At 44.9% G+C, this 16808-nt stretch overlaps 1 protein-coding gene across 3 annotated transcripts in view; it reads right to left on the bottom strand.

The window, feature by feature from the left end:
* Window positions 1-4237: 4237 nt before the first annotated feature.
* The window catches only part of Utp4 (UTP4 small subunit processome component), a 28097-nt gene continuing 15526 nt past the window's right edge, over window positions 4238-16808 (bottom strand). For 2 of the 3 annotated variants that reach the window (XM_087594205.1, XM_087594204.1), the window contains exons 10-17: window positions 16128-16192; window positions 14346-14468; window positions 12877-13033; window positions 10702-10808; window positions 9016-9111; window positions 7914-8099; window positions 5027-5137; window positions 4238-4467 (exon numbers count right to left, since the gene is read on the bottom strand). In XM_087594205.1, the coding sequence (XP_087450331.1) occupies window positions 4351-4467; window positions 5027-5137; window positions 7914-8099; window positions 9016-9111; window positions 10702-10808; window positions 12877-13033; window positions 14346-14468; window positions 16128-16192 (962 nt within the window). In that variant the 3' untranslated portion in view covers window positions 4238-4350. The remainder of the gene's footprint in view (window positions 4468-5026; window positions 5138-7913; window positions 8100-9015; window positions 9112-10701; window positions 10809-12876; window positions 13034-14345; window positions 14469-16127; window positions 16193-16808) is intronic. The other variant, NM_001009640.1, reaches the window with a different exon arrangement.

The raw sequence follows: 16808 nt of genomic DNA, 5'->3' as shown, positions 1-16808 counted from the left end.
ATCCCCAGCACCACTCACAGAAACACCATTGTCGCCACTCGCCACTCGGTGCTGGGGATGTTAATTGTATACTAAGCACACTCCCCCGGGGTTCATGTGTTAGAGGAATTGGTTCCTCAGCTGTTGGGAAGCAAGGGGATTATCAGAGTGACACGTTCTTCCATGCGCTGTGGTGAAGTAGGTCACGGGGCCATACCTTTCTAAGACACACTTGCCTTTCTCCCTTGTCTCTGCTTCTTGGTCACTATGAGGCTGAGTATCTCTGCTCACACTCTTGTCCGTGCCAGCATGAGGTTCCACCTCAGCACAGGCCCCCAGCGATGGAGCCAGCTAACTGAGGACTGAAACTGTGGGCAGCCACACATATCTTTTCTCCCTTTGTTTTTCCATGGTATTTGTCAAGGCAAATAGAATGGCATTGTGGAAAATCAGATTAAAACAGGATCATGGGGTTAGAGAGGGTTAAGAGCATTGGCCGCTCTTCTAAAAGTACTCCGCATCCATCCGCATGGTCTCTCAGAGCCACCCGTAACTCTGTTACAGGGAATCCGTCACACTCTTCCAGCCTCCATGGACACGGGCAGGAATGAGGTACACACATGCGTGCAGGCAAAGGATTCATAGACAGAAAATAAATCTAAAATGCACTAGATTTTAAGATGAACCTTCTCGCCCCCCGGGGTTCTTGTGGAGTACTGGTTAACCTAGACCTCGCTATGTAGACCAGGCTGGCCTCAGACTCGGAGATTGACTAGCCTCTGCCTCCCAAGTGCATTTTAAGTATTTAAAAAACAAAATAAAACAAACAGGGGGCAGTGGTAGCACACACTTTTAATCCCAGTACTCAGAAGGTAGCAAACAAACAAACAAACAAACAATGTCCAAAAAAGCTATAACAAGGTCATGGATATCTTTTTTTTTTTTAAAGGTTTATTTATTTATTTCATGTATGGAAGTATACTGACGTTGTCTTCGGACACAGCAGAAGAGGGCACCAGATCCCATTACAGATGGTTGTGAGCCACCATGTGGTTGCTGGGAATTGAACTCAGGACCTCTGGAAGAGCAGTCAGTGCTCTTAACTGCTGAGTCATCTCTCCAGCCCCGGACATGGATATCTTTGGGGATCATCTGCATGACGTGTATGAAGAAAATGGGGGAAAAAAAATCCCAGCACTCAGAGGGCAGAAGCAAGCAGATCCCTATGCATTTGAGGCCAGCCTGGTCTACAGAGCAAGTTCCAGGACAGCCTTGTGCCCCTAAAACAAAATAAAACTCCATTCGAGGTTGGATTATGTTTTGGAAATGGGGAGTGTTGGGGTTTACATCTCGACTCGCATCCAGACAGAACACGCCAAACCAACATGGTTCCACGTGGAGAGGTTTAATGACGAGGGAAGCGGGGAGGGAAATGGGGAGAGAAGGGACAGAGGGAAGAGGGCAAGAGCAAATAGCAAGAGAAGAGGAAGAGCGAGAGGGGCCAAGCAGCCCCTTATATAGTGTCAGGCACAGCTGGTTGTTGCCAGGCAACTGTGGGGCGGGGCATACCTGGCTGTTGCCAGGTAGCTGTGGGGGTGGAGCTTAGACAGAATACCAACAGTGGGTGCTAGGGATTGAACCCAGGGTTTTTTGCAAATCAAACAGGTACTCCATCACAGAGCCACACAAGCAGCCCTTCAACAAAAGTTGTTTTGTTTTGTTTTGTTTTGTTTTGTTTTGTTTTGTTTTGTCTTGTTTTGTTTTGGAGACAGGGTCTATGTGGCCAGGCAGGCCTCAAACTCAGTATGCAGCAGAAACTGGCCTTGAACGCCTGATGTTCCTGTTTCTGCCTTTCATGGACACCATCATGCCCACCTGAACAGTTTGGATGCTAAAAAAAAATAAGCTTCCTAAAACCTTTTCTAACTTTCAGTATTCCAAGGTTTTATTTTTAGTCTAAGTTTTGCTATTTACGTGGCAAAGAGATCGAATTCTTTCGGCATATGGGAGAAATGAGTTTATTAAGCCATTTGAGTAGTGTTGGCAAAAAAAAGACCACATCTAGGCCAGTCTCTGGTCAAAACTTCTCTGTAGAACTCAAGTAAAAGCAGTGAGCTGGAACCAGTGCCAAGAGGGAGCGGTTCCAGCAGCTCTGCTACACAAATACCCACAATGTGGGAAATATGCACTGGAATGCCGTTTAACGCTGGTTTACCTTCCCTTCCCCCGGTTTTTCCGACTTGCCCCAATCCGTTTGGGCTTCTTTTGTGTGTATCCAGTTTTCGACTTTCAAGGCCTAAAGCCCTTCCTTCCCATACCATTTATGGAAGTAGAAATCACCGGCTGGAAACCTTGCAAAGGAATGCTCGCCACTTTCAGAAGTATTACTCTACTCTCGGTCAGAAACACATCCTTCACCATCTAAGAGGTTTCCAGTTATGGGCGGTGGGCTGGGAGGCGTGGTTCTGTGGCACAGCATAGTGCAAGCTGTTTGAGCTTCCATCCTCCGCACAGTAAGAAGTTAAGCCAGTCGAGCTATAAACTGGCCCCAGCTAACAAGGACTCCTTGACTTCACAGCTCTACAGCCAGGGAGAACCAAGTGAAGTCAGTCTTTGTGGCATCGTAGACTTGACTCTACTCACACTCAAGGCAGTCTAGTCTTGCTATGCACACCAGGCTGGCCTCACAAAGCAGAGATCTGCCTGCCTCTGTCGCCCAAATGCTAAAATTGAAGGTGTACATCACTACACCAGGCTTTGAACTTTGGCTCACACAATTTTTTGGGCGGGCATTGTCTCACCACACAGCCCTGGCTGGCCTGCAACTTCTATGTATTTCTCTTGTTTTGTGAGACAGGAGATCACACTGCAGCCAGGGTTAGCCCTGAACTTAACACTCTTCCAAGTGCCAGGACTCATAGGTGTGTCCCATCACATATGGACTCAAACATGTTCTAGAAAGAGCAGGATTCGTTGCTAAAGTCCAACGACCCAGTCTAACATAGATTAGACAAAGACCCCCACATCCCCCTTTTAACAGAGGAGGATCATTTAAGAAAAACAAAATGACCTATGAAGTCACACCTGCGCTTACACTAGTCCTTTAAACCTAAACAAGCAGGGCAGAAATCGGCCATTATTGCAAACCTCACTGCATCACGCTCAAGACATACTGTCAACTGTAAATGTGCTTAACCTCTGCTAAATTGTTCCCCACAGATCTGCTTGAAATTCTCACTTTTTCTTTCCAGACCAGACAGCGGGATTCATTGCAGCAAAATGCTTTCTCAGTACTGTACGTGGTGCTGTCAGAACCCACATCCTCCGCTCTCTATCCCGAGCCACAGACTGGGTTTCCGAGGCACTCGACAGAACACAACCACTCAGACGGTGAGGAAATCCACTGCTCGGTTTACATTAACTACTGCTCTTCACCTTCTAATTTAAAGATCACATTCAAAACTAGTCAGTCGAGAACATGGCTGGGAATGACAATGTCAAAGCAGGTCGAATAGAAAGGTGACACACAGGCTAGGCTGCCGCTCAGGTCTCCACCTCCATTGCTAGTCTCCAGCAAAATCCCTGCGCAATGTTTTGCCTTCTGCAGGTGGCACATGGCAGTCAAAAGGACTGCCGCTGAGGGCTGCACCTGGCCTTGAACAAGCCAGACCTGTTGTCTTCCTTATATCCCCGGCCTCTCTTTAATGGCTGCCAAAGGCATCTAGATGTGGATGGAGCATTTCCTTATGACACTGCAGTGGAATTCTTCTCTCAACTAGAAAGTGGATTATGGCTGTTAGTAGCACCCTCCAGGGTGACACCGGGAGGCCCTTTGAATAGGCTGCAGGCTAGGAGTGATACCCTGGTTCTTTGACACCCCAGCACAGACAGGAGAACAGAGAGCCTGGACTGTTTTTTCCCCCTGAGACTATACTGCAAAAACAGACAAGACTCAAAAAACCAGTATGAGCTTATAGCTAGTTCAGAGCATTACTGCAGCTACATATACCTTGAAGTTTAGTTCACCTTTACTGTGTGCTCAAATGTAGCACACACAGAAAGCCAGAGGACAACTTTCCAGAGATGTTCTCTCCTTCGGTGACAGGCTCTAGCAAGCAACTGGAATTATAAGGCTTGAGGGTCCAGTGCGTTCCCAGAGCCGTCCCGATGGACCTACTGAGCTTTATAGCCACCTTCATTTCACTGCACTCAAAGAAAGAAAGTCCCATTCTTTTGGAAAATAATTTACAATGTCTCATCCTAAAGAATAACTTTGTTTTATTATCATGATTTCAGAAAAAACAAACAAAGAAACGAACAAACAAAGAACAGGACAGACAGTTCAAGAAAGGACACAGTCAGTGTCCCGTTTTAAGTTCCAAATTTCTTCTTTTTGATGGGTGGTGGGAGCTGAGCAATGATGTCATCCAGAGGTCGTTCTACTGCCACAAGTGTCCTTTCATCCAAAAGATCCATAAAGAGTAAGGGCTGCAGAGAGAGAGGACAGTAACAGGAGTCATTCTCCACCAGTTCTGGGCAAGACTCAAAGGACAGAAATTCCTGACAATCTTCCCTGCCCTTGGACTCAACATGGTGGAGAGGACCAGCGCTGTAGGGGAGATGGCTCATAAGGAGTAGGACTGGGGAACCTGAGCTGGGTCAGACAGCTGTAGGACCATAAGGTCAAAGGACATCATTTTATATATGGTGAAATTAGTCAGAAAAAAGAAAATGACTTCCAATACTTTTATTCCCTGAAACACTCTCTAAGCAGAAGTTCTACAGGAAAGAACATTTATTCTAAGAAAGACCCCACATGAGCACCACAATCCTTGCTCACTACAAACTTCTCTCACACAGGGAAGTATGACTTGCCTGCTCTAACCTACCGGGTTAGGAACAGTGAATCACAGCTACAGAAAACTTCAAGTTGTTATCTCCCCAGGTCATATGCAAATGAAGACACGCTCCTCTTCTAACTGTTGGTGACTACATTTTGCTAACAGCAGAGGGAAGCAACCAACCAGGGCACAGTAAGGGGTTTTACCTTATATATCTTAGACATTTTAAATCCATGGGTCGTGCGCCTCAGGAAGACATCTGATTCGTTTTTCGGAGGAAGCGGATTATAGAGCACAGTTTTGTCATTTGGAAGTGGCTAAAAAGACAGGGATATTTATTTACTAAAGATTATATATATATGTATATGGAATATGTAATACACACACATATGCAAATACTCTGAACAATATCCCTAATCTTTAATTTTTTAGTAGTTTGCCTCACCCTCCCCAACCCCCGTCCCTTCCAGTATATAGCCCTGGCTACCCTGTAGAACTCACTCTGTAGGCCAGGCTGGCCTCTACATCCTGAGTGCTGGGATAAAGACCTGCACCATCATTGCCATGCGCTAAGCTATTTTTTAGTATTTCTTGAGAGTTTCACTAAGTTGCCAGGCTGGCCACAACTTCAGTCTTAGTCCTTGAATTCTGATGCTTCTGCCCCAGCCTCCCGTGGAACTGGTATTACAGGCCTGAACCACTAGGCCCCAACAAGATACACTATTTGAATGTGTATCGTCTAGCATTTTGTAAGCGCTACAAAACTCAAACAGCAGAAAGTTTCTTGGCTTCCACAGACACAGCTGCTGCTGCTGCTTTGTTCTGTTTTGACTTTGAGACAGGGTCTCACTGCAGCTCTCCTGCCTCTCCCTCCTGAGGGCTGGAACGATGGGCAGACACCTGAGACCTGTGGTTCTCCAGCCCTTCCTCTTCAGTCTTGAATAAATAGAAAAGTATATGTATAAAGAAAAATCTTTAAAAAATTTAAATTATTACTCTCTGTATATGCTTTTAACCACTAAGCCATCATCCCAAGCACCCCCAGAAAACCCTTTTTTGAGAGAGGTTCCCTAGCCCCTGAGTTGAGCTCAAATTGATGATGGAGGTAGGAATGACTTTGACCTTCTGGTCCTATCTCTACTTCCAAAGTGTATTCTACTACACCTGGTTACATGTGCTGGGAATCAAAACCAGCTTCATGCATGGTAGGCAAGCATTCTTCCAACTAAGCTGTATTCTCAGCCCTCAAAGAACTGCCTTACATACTGGTGGGAGTTGGAGGGATGGCTCAGTGGTTAAGAAGGCTTACTGCTCTTACATAGGACGCAGACTCAGTTCCTAGCATTCATATCAGGTGGCTCACAACTGCCTGTAACTCCAGTTCCAGGACATCTAATATCCTCTTCTGGCCTCCATGGCCACCACACTTAAACATGCATATAAACTCATGCAGACACACGCAGAGACAGACACACAGACACACACAGAGATAGACAGACATACATACCATATGTATACCTATCTTAGGAACTGATATACCCTAGGTCATGTAAAAATGCTTCAGGCAAAAAGGGATTACGATGGGCAGAATGAAGCAAGAAAGGGTTCCTTACTCTATGGAAGATTAAAGACAAGCAAGCTGTAGGCCAGTCTTGTCAGCAACACTTCACCATAAGGAACAAGCGGCTATGTGCAGAACCTCGGCCCACACAGGCACCGTGCTTTCCATACCTCCCCTCAACCACTCCTCATCCACCGGCCAAGGGGCTAAGGTTCTCCCCCAGGGAAAACAATACAAACTACCCCCACTGATGTCACTGACATTTCAAGAGACGGACAAATAAATGGTTCACTTCATTTCATACTTCCTTGGGAACTAGCTCTACTTAGGACAAGGACAGGAAGGACCCATCACCATCACCGGGGCAAAAGGCTTCTGGGCTGAGTTACAGAGATGGCGGAGTGGGTGGGAGGGGCTCTTCCTGCCCCACTCTCTCACAGAAGACACTTGCCAGCTAGCTCTGCTTCCCACATGCCAGGACACGAGGCCCATGAGACGCGATTCAGTGACACTTCCCTGTGCACACCTCCTTTAGAGCCATCTGCTGCCTTACCCACGCACGTCCCACCCCCACCTTCACACGGGCGAACAGCTGGTGCTGTATGACTGAGACCCAAAGTGCAGCACAACCATGGCTGTGGTCCATAGGCCTCTGAGGGAAGACAGCTCCTACCCAGAAGACGTATATATTCAGGGAGAAAAATCAAAACAGCAGCTAGCATCTCAAACTAAAGAAAACACTTGTGTCCCTACCCAAATCATAGTCACCGACACTGGAACTTTCCCAGTTGGACTTTTGACAAAAACCAACTTTTGAAATGTCTTCAGCTAAGGAGCAGGGTGATCAAAACATTAGCAGGTGTCTCATTTAACGAAACTGCTTCACTCAGTAATCCAAGAATGAAAATTACAAGAGAGTCGTCAGCTCAAACATATTCCCTCAAGAGGGCCACCTTCTGAATGCCAACCTAATCATTTTTCTACTTAGGATTGGGTTAAAAAGCCAGTTATAGAAATACAACAGTAAAAACTAGTCCAAAAAGGCTAACCCCTCACCCAACAGTAGGGATGCAAATTAGGGAGTGTGACAAACACAATTACGTCTCCTCCAATCAACACACTGGCAGTTTGTATTCTGAGGCTCCCTTAGCTAATCAATCGTTATTTATACTTAAAAACTCCTAAGTACAAGTAAAGTATGGTAACTCCCACGGCACTTCACGGCTGCAAATTTAACGTGAGGCCAGTCAGGCTCCATAGCAACATCATGTCTCAAAAAGTCAAGCAAAACAGGGCACTGGAAAGACAGCCCAGCAATTAAGAGCATGTGCTACTCTTGCAGAGGACCTGAGATCTGTTCCCAACACCCGTGTCAGGATGCTCAGACAGCCGTCCGTCCGTCCGTCTGTCTGTCTGTCTGTCTGTCTCTCTCTCTCTCTCTCTCACATACACACACACACACACACACACACACACACACACACACACACACACACACACTAGAGTCCTAAGTAAGAAGTCCCCACACTCACCAAGGACTTGTCAATGATGCAGAACATGTAGGCGTCATGGAGGAGGATGTGCATGGGTCTCTTGGGATGGATGCTGATGTGTGTGATGGGAGTATCCCTTTGGAGCCACAGCTGGTGAAATCCTTGCTTCTGGACAGAGCGGCTCCACTCTGTATACTGCTTGTCTGGGATGCTGAACTCAAATACCTGGAGAACACCACCATACAGGTGCAGATGTGCCCTCAGGACACTCAGAGGCTCTGGTCCCTTCTGGGAGTTGTCCTTTCCTAACCACAAGTCACGGTAAACACTAAGCACCGGATTCAGCTCTGGCTGGCTTGGAACTTGGAAGGTGCCTCAATATACCACGACAGGATTATAGGGTATTGCCAGTAAACTCAGAGTTTACCAGTTCAAATGACAAAGGCACTTAAGGTGGCACCTTGCAATAGCCCAGGTAAAGGACGAACACCCGTGAAAGCGAGGCAGTGCTTTGGATACTGTATGTACCGGAGAGTTTAAAATGGCTCAGGAAGCATCACTTGCCTAGCAGTCTAACCGAGTGTGCTTCCCAGACATGTTGAATCTTTTCAGCAGATCCACAGGTCTGGTGATGCGCTCATCTGCAGTTTACAGATGAGGATACACAGCACTGATGAGTTAACGTGTTCTACAGCCCACGCATCTTAAAGACTGCGTCTTTATAATTTGGTATAAAAAACCCTAAGTTCTCACTCTGGCTCAGATCTAGACATCTCAGTTTTAGTAAGGCCTGATTCCCTCATGAATGTAAACCATCTATTTTTAGTTTATTTTCAAGATTTTATTACATCCATATCTAATGTAGTACCTGGGCCTATGTTATCTCTAGTTTAAATTAGTAGAGTGCTTCAAAACTCTTCTATCACTTTGTGTTTAACTCTAGAGCCACACTGTAACCAGCAGGCACTGCTGGCCAATAATGGGCCCAGGCCACACAGAGAAGCTTCACTCACACAAAACAAACCTGCCTATGTATCCTCTAACACCTTCAAGGGAAAGTTCCTAACTGCCCACCATCTATCCCGGCCTCCAGGGGAGTGTAGCAGAAGGGAATTGGAAAACACTAGGATCACTCGCTTACCTGCTGGTCAGAATGAGCAATGACCAGGTTGTTGGTATTGGGGGCGATGGCCAGAGCAGTCACTGGGAAATTGTAAGCAGGCACTGTGCAGTGAAGCTGGGAAAAGACAAGAGAAAGTCTGTAGGACACCTTCCTTCAAGAAAGGTTAGATGAACTGGGTGTGGTAGCATACAACTTTAATCCCAGCACTCCAGAGACAGAGGCAGCTAGCTCTGTGAGTTCTAGGCCAGCCAGGTCTATAGAGTGTGACCTCATCTCAAAAAACCTTCCCCAAGCCCCCTGCACACACACCCTCACACCCACCCAAAAAGAAAGTGATTTTTGGTCATCATTATTTTTTGTTGTTTTCAGGGCCTTATATATGCCACACAAGTATTATTGTACTAAACCCTAAGACCCTAAGTCAGTTGGTTGAAATACTGTTCTTTGGAACTCACAAGCAGAACTCTGAAGTATTTTGTGGAAGTTCAACAACAAAGAGCTTTAATTTCATTTAAAAGTCTCTTTTGTTGGCTGTGGTGACACACTTTTAATTGGCATACTCTGGACGGTAGATGATGTAGGCAGATCTCTGAGTCTGTAGTCAGCCAGGCCTACAGTGAGTTCTAGACCAGTGAAACATGTTCACAAACAAACAAATAATGCTTAACTGTTTACAAAACGAAGCATTTCCAGGAAACTGAAGAGCATTTTATCTGAGTAAACATGTCAGTATGAATCGCTCAAATACCCCTCTGCACTGAGAACACATAGCTCTGTTCTGGGTCTAATAAACATTACTGCTAGGCAGTGGTGGCACAGCCCTTTAATCCCAGCAGCTGGATCTCTGAGTTCCAGACCAGCCTAGCCTACAGAGCGAGTTCCAGACCAGTTAGGGCTACACAGAGAAACCCTGTCAAAAATTATCGCCTACGGTTAGGCATTTAGGTTCAACTATAAGGCATGTGGGCACTACATAGAAACGTTGGCTTTGTCAGTGCTGGGGACAGAACTATGGTAAGTATGACTCAATGCACAGCTGGCAGTACTGTCACCTGTTAGTAGTTAATACCTGTTAGTCAGAAGGGTTCCCCAGCTATGCTTTCCCCGTCTGGTTCTATGGTATTTAAAGTCACACTGAACATACAAGGCAAGTATGAAAGGAAGCCTGTTAGGATCTCCAAGTCTGAATCTATGTATCAGAACTTCCTGGTGTTTTGTCTTTTTAATCATTCTGCTGTCTTTGTCTGTTTTGTGGTACTGGGGACTGACCTTGAACACAGGCAACTACTCTACCATTGAACTATATCCCTTGTCCAGAAATGGGTTTATCATTCACGAACCCCTAACTATATTGTTTTCATTGTATTCAGAGTAAAATCTCGGGGTTGGGGATTTAGCTCAGTGGTAGAGCGCTTGCCTAGCAAGCACAAGGCCCTGGGTTCGGTCCTCAGCTCTGAAAACAAACAAACAAACAAACAAACAAAAAAAAAAAACAGAGTAAAATCTCACTGATTTTAATATTATGTGAGTACAGCTTTGAGACTCTAGAGAATTCTAAAACAGGAATCTAAAGGAGGAAATTCTTCCTTAAAAAAAAAAAAAAAGTCTAGTAAATTTCCAGGTCACTCCAATCTGCCTCAAATCTTAACATGACTAGCAGCCTCCCATATGACTCAAATTGCTGCTATGAAATCTGAGGCTCACCTTTAGATGATGCAGATCATATATGTGGACTCCAGCACTGGTACCTGATGCAGCTAGCCAATTCCCATCGGGACTGACTGCCAAAAGACACATGGCCTCCACTGTCCCTGTGAGGACAGAAGAAACAAGTTCTTCAATTAGCCACCCACAGCCTGCCCAACCTGAAGATGATGGAGAGACCAACAAGACCCACACGGCTGTAAATCATTTACAGGAGAATTTACTGCAGTTTTGCAAATTAGTTCTAAAGGTTAACCTGTTTATTTTTAAATTAAAAAAAAAATTGAGGCAGGAAATTACTTTTGTAGCCTAAGACAGGCTTAAGTTTAGGATCTATGTGTCTCGGCCTCCCAAATGTTAAGTAATCATCTTCTCCACTTTTAAAATTTAATTAGCGATTGCTGGGCATAGTGGCACACGTTTTTAGTTCTAGGACTCAAGAGGCAGAGAATATGAGTTTGAGGCCAGTATGGACTATATAGCATTTTTCAAGTAAGTTAGGTCTACATCTTGAGATGTGGTGCAAATAAACAAACAAACAAAAACAAAAAAACCCAAACAAACATAAAAACTATTTATCTAGCTACCGCTCATGTGAAGAGAGGCTGGAAAGATAAAACTGGAGGCATTTGTATTTCAGACCAGAGGAAGCACTGAAACCAGATCTTAAGCTAATTATTTCAAACTGTTGTTTCCGATTGTTTTAAAATTAGTTATGGACACAGCGTGTTTAACAGACACGAAGCATATATTTAATCTATTGTGTACCCTCCGTTTAACACTATAGAGCACCTTTGTCAAAAGGTTTTAATTCAATTTGCAACATGACAACATGGGATAAAAATCAGACTTCCTCATCATAGGAGCTGCATCTAGCAACCCCTAACAACGAGGGAAGCTTTGCACAGGCACACCAGGTGCTGGAGCATGGATGAAGAAGATGGAGGGTGCCAGGTGCTGGTGGCACACACACTGTTAGCCTGAGGCAGAGGGAGGCAGACCTCTGAGTTCGAGGACAGCCTGGTCTACAGAGGGAATTCCAGAACAACCAGAGCTACTCAGAGAAACCCTGTCTTGAAAAACCAAAATGATATTATAAGGGGCAAAGTAGTTTAACAATACTGGTTTAATTCATCTGACTCCTAAATGACAGGTTTCTTCTGAAGCAGCTTTTCTTTTTATTTTTTGGGATTGGGGGATTAGGATAGGGAGCTGACACAGGGTCTCTCTGTGTAGCCCTAACTACTATGAGTTCCATGCTGGCCTCAAAACTCACAGAGATCCATCTGCCTCTGCTTCTTGAGTGCTGGGACTAGAGGTGTGCACCTCAACGCCTGGCCTAAAGCAGCTTTCCATGAATTAATATTAAACATTGACAATCCAGGCTGACTAGAGTCTAAGTGGTAACGAAACAGCTAAATGCCAGGGCTAGGGACAAGGGACAGATCACGGATACTCAATGACCAACGAAAAGTGGATGAGAAACTTAAGTCAACACTGCATCTCCCCAGTGTTGTTAATTCAGTGTTAACTGGTGTATATAGTCACCCAGTGATGCAATCCATGTTCTCACAGAACACAGTCACAAGCACAAAATTTTCATCTTATATAAACATCTCATAGAAACATACAACAAAAAGTTAGTGTGCTAACAAAGTCTCTATATACATATGCCAGAAAACACAAAAGTTCTTGGGGGAAGTTAGGGGTTACTTGGCAAAGTACTGGGGAGGTTACTAGTCAAAGTACTGGGGGTGGGGGGTTTACTAGTCAAAGTACTGGGGGGGGTTACTAGTCAAAGCACTAGGGGGGTTACTAGGCAAAGTACTAGGGGGTTACTAGGCAAAGTACTGGGGGGTTACTAGGCAAAGTACTGGGGGGGGGTTACTAGGCAAAGTACTGGAGATGCAGATGACTTTTACTTTCTTTCTAACTCTGCTAACAAAACTAAGGATGATGAAACTTCTCTGGCCCCAAATAAGGAATCGAAAACACAGTGAGAAAGGAGTAGGTGTGAGGAACATTTCAGATCTCATCGAGAGTCTTCATCTGCCAGATATCTCCTCCTACTTTAAACATGTGAGTGAGTTTATTTGCAGAGTGCACAGAGCACCAGCATCCGATGCTGGGGTCTAAGGAGAAAAGGACCACACCAGAGAGCTGAGAAGTCCCCACCTGATTGTGGCTGGAAAGTATGCAAGTGCTTGAAGCTTCCTTCCGAAAGATGGATGACATGTAGAGACCCTTGATTTGATGCCACAAAGAGCTTTGTTGAATCTTCAGAAAACAAAATATGAAGGGCAGAGCGAAGGAATGCTGGTAATTTGGAAACCTTCGGATAAATCAACAGTGAGAAGCCAGTGAGAGAAAGTAGCACAGCAGAACCTGACACAGCCAGGCTAAGTTACGTTAACCTTGGAATGTCCAAGCAAGGACCCGCAAAGGGGCTGAACACAGCCTATCTAGCCTTCTCTCCATCCAGATGGTAATGGGTCAGTTCTCTACCTTGCAATACTATGGGAATAAAAGAACATTTTTGCTAGGAACGTTTCTCTATTTCTTTTTCAAGTAAACAATAAATATATGAGCCCTAAAATCACTCACACTAACAAAAACAGACTCGGCAGGCTGTATTTATATATTTATGTGCATGCATGTATGCACACACACTTACACACACACACACACACACACACACACACACACACGACAATAATAGTAAAAAAAAAAGGCTATCTATTTGAGAGTGGAGAGAATACGAGGGGTCAGAGGGAGGTTTAAGAGGGAATGGACGGTGGAAAGGAATGAAATTGTATTCTAGGGGCTGGGGATTTAGCTCAGTGGTAGAGCGCTTGCCTAGCAAGTGCAAGGCCCTGGGTTCGGTCCCCAGCTCCTAAAAAAATAAAAAAGAAACAAAAAAAAAGAGCAGTAAATATATATTTATATTTAGTATTACAGTGGTAATGTTGAAGATTGAACCTAGAACCCTCTATAGGATTTAAAACAGGACTGGAGAGATGGCTCAGCGGTTAGAAACACTGACTTCTTCCAGAGGTCAATTCCCAGCAACCACCTGGGGGACTCACAACCATCTGTAACAGAATCCAATGACCTCTTTTGGCGTGTCTGAAGACAATGACAGTGTACACTCACATATACAAAAATAAATAAATCTTAAACGAAAAACTTGTGTGTAGGCTGGAGAGTTGGTTCAGGGGTTAAAAGCACTGACTACTCTTCCAGAGGACAGGGGTTGGAGTCCCAGCATCCATAGAGAAGATCACAATCATCTGTAACTTCAATCCCAGGGGACCCTCCCCTTTCTGACCTCTGCAAGCATCAGTACACACACACACACACACACACACACACACACACACACACACACACACACACACAGAGTAGATATGCTTACATGCCTGCAAAACATCGGTACACACAAGTTTAAAAACATGCTGTGTTCATGTGTGTAGAGGGCAGAGGTTAAGTTGTGAGTCTTTCCTTCCACCATGCAGGCTCTGTAACAGCTATGATTGTCTAGCTTTTCACTAAGGAGTCCTTCCAATTCATTGCTACTTCAAACAAATATTACACATAAAGGGAGTTTCTTCTTGTGCAGGAATGCACTGTGCCCCCTCACTTACTCTTTGGAGGCTAATGTTATCACGTTCATATTTCAATCGATAGAGAAAAAACCGAGACGCTGTAGAATAGGCTATCCAACTTCCACACGGGGAGACGCAGCTGCAGATAATGTTCTCAGGGCCCTGGCAAATGGAGAAGCAACGGGCGTGAGAAAACCAAGTTTTTCCCCACACAAAATCTCATTGATTCACTGCAGTCTCCCACACTAGGCACCCAATGCTGGGTACGCACGAGCAGTGTGCCACCAAGGCTGGCAAACCTAACAAGGCTCCCACGACAGGACTCTCCAAGCTCTCAGTGCTTAGGACATTTCCACAAATGCATACATACACGGCCTTTTTTTTTTTTTTTTTTTTTTTTTTTTTTTTTGTTCTTTTTTTCGGAGCTGGGGACTGAACCCAGGGCCTTGCGCTTCCTAGGCAAGCGCTCTACCACTGAGCTAAATCCCCAACCGCCCCCCCTTTTTTTTTTGTTGAGACAGGTTTCTCTGTGTAGCCCTGGCTGTCCTGGAACTCACTATGTAGACCAGGCTGGTCTCTAACTCAGAGACCTGCCTGCCTCTGCCTCCTGAATGCTGGGATTAAAGACGTGAACCACCACTGCCCACCTTGCCTATATGTAGTCTTAAAACACTCATGTGCTCTGAGGACTACAATTAAATCCCAGACAGAACATCACCAGTGCAGCTTTGATTTCCAAACCCAACATGGGTCTGCAGGTGACTGTGTACTACGTTAGGCCTTTGAGTGCCTTAGAAAGCCTCAATCTGGGAAACAGGAGCAGGAAGGCATTAATGTAACAGCTGAGGACAAACGACTGGGAGTGCTGACATCTTTTCTGTCCGTGATGACTGCTTTGAGTTGGATATGGTGGTGCATGCCTTTAAGCCTGGTATTCAGGAGGCAAAGCAGGCAGTCTTTGAGTTCAAGGCCAGGCTGGTCTATGGAGCAAGTTCCAGGACAGCAAGAACTACACAGAGAAACCCCGTCCTGAAACACTAACCCCCAAAATACCTCTAAGAAAGAAAAAAATGAAAAATAGTCGAAGGGGAAGAAAAGTGTGACTTAAAGTTTATACAGAGTTAAAACTAAAGCTGGGTGTGGAAGTACCCATCTGTGATCCCAGCCCCAGGAGGGAGGTAGGGATTCTAACTCTAAGACTAACCCTGATGACACAGTAAACCTGGACTCGTTCTCTGGCCTGGCTGACTTCAGACTCAGAGTGGCCCTTATCCGGGAGCCTCCTCAACGTTGGAATTTTCTGGCATACGTCACCATAAATGACCAAAATCTTTATTTATTTACTTTTTTGGTTGAGGACAGGATTTAATGCACCTTAGAGTCGTTTCGAATTAACTACTAGCCAAGATGACCTTGAACTCCTAAACTTCCTGCCCTTGTGTCCTAAGTACTGGGATTATCACAAAGAGCTGAAAGACATTTTTATAAAAGATGAAATGAGTAAAACAGTTTACACGGTACATACTAATGTAGAAGGAAGCACACACACACGTAAGCACAAGCTCCTCTGCTTTTCTGGGAGGAAAACACTGCTGCAAGTGCTCATGTCTGAACAGAGCACGCGATTCACATTATACTGCACTATCTTAATTACTAAAAGGATGTTTCTAGTACGAAAAGGAGAAAACCAATTTCTTGTACTCACTTATCAAATTCTCAGCATCTGACTGATGTCACAGTCTTGGCTACAGATTGAGTGGCACTCAGATTCAGAATGGAAAGTACTCTGAACCTTGGATGGGGAGTAGGATCAGTTCTCACCTTTGTCTTGAGGTGCAGGAGATGGTCTGCATTTTTAGAGAGCGGAAGAGTATCTCCATTCTTGCCTAAAAACAGGAAATTCCATCATTTAAAAAAAAATCCTGCATTTTTCCATTCTAAAGTCAACCCTCAGTAACACGGAATTTCTACCAGTGGGAAATCTGGTTTCTCCATGTAAGCAGACAAAATCTGAAAGGCTATGTGAAGAGCGGCAAATGGAACTCTAAGGCCGAGTGTCTGACATGGCTGAAGCCACTCACAGACATGCAGGTAGGCAGAGGCAGATTTCAATACATTCTAAGGAGGAGAACGCACTTAAACTCTCACTCACTCCAGAGCCACGCAGCCTGTTTCCAGGCAGGACTGCCTCTGCACATCCTTCTATCTTCTCAGCTTTCAACAGTCTGATTTTATTTCTGCCAGGCCAGGGCAAAGCCTGACGGCACAGCTATCACCTCAACCGCCTCTCGCACACATCTTAAAGAAGCTTAAGTTCTCTGGTATTTATAACATTCTGTGTGTTTTTAGTTAGCTGTCTATGTACATAGGTATGCACTTGAAGGATAGAAGAGGTGAGGCGGTCAGGTTCCCTCAAGCTGGAGCTATGTGGGGTTGTGAACCATCCGGTGTAGGTGCTGTACAAACTGAATCCTATAAAAGCAGTAAACAATCTTAATCTTG

The sequence above is a fragment of the Rattus norvegicus genome, chromosome 19 (assembly GCF_021556685.1).
Source record: "Rattus norvegicus strain SHRSP/BbbUtx chromosome 19, alternate assembly SHRSP_T2T, whole genome shotgun sequence".
NCBI classification, from domain to species: domain Eukaryota; kingdom Metazoa; phylum Chordata; class Mammalia; order Rodentia; family Muridae; genus Rattus; species Rattus norvegicus.
Note: the sequence above shows the minus strand (reverse complement) of the source record. Positions and strands in the feature narration are given on the sequence as shown.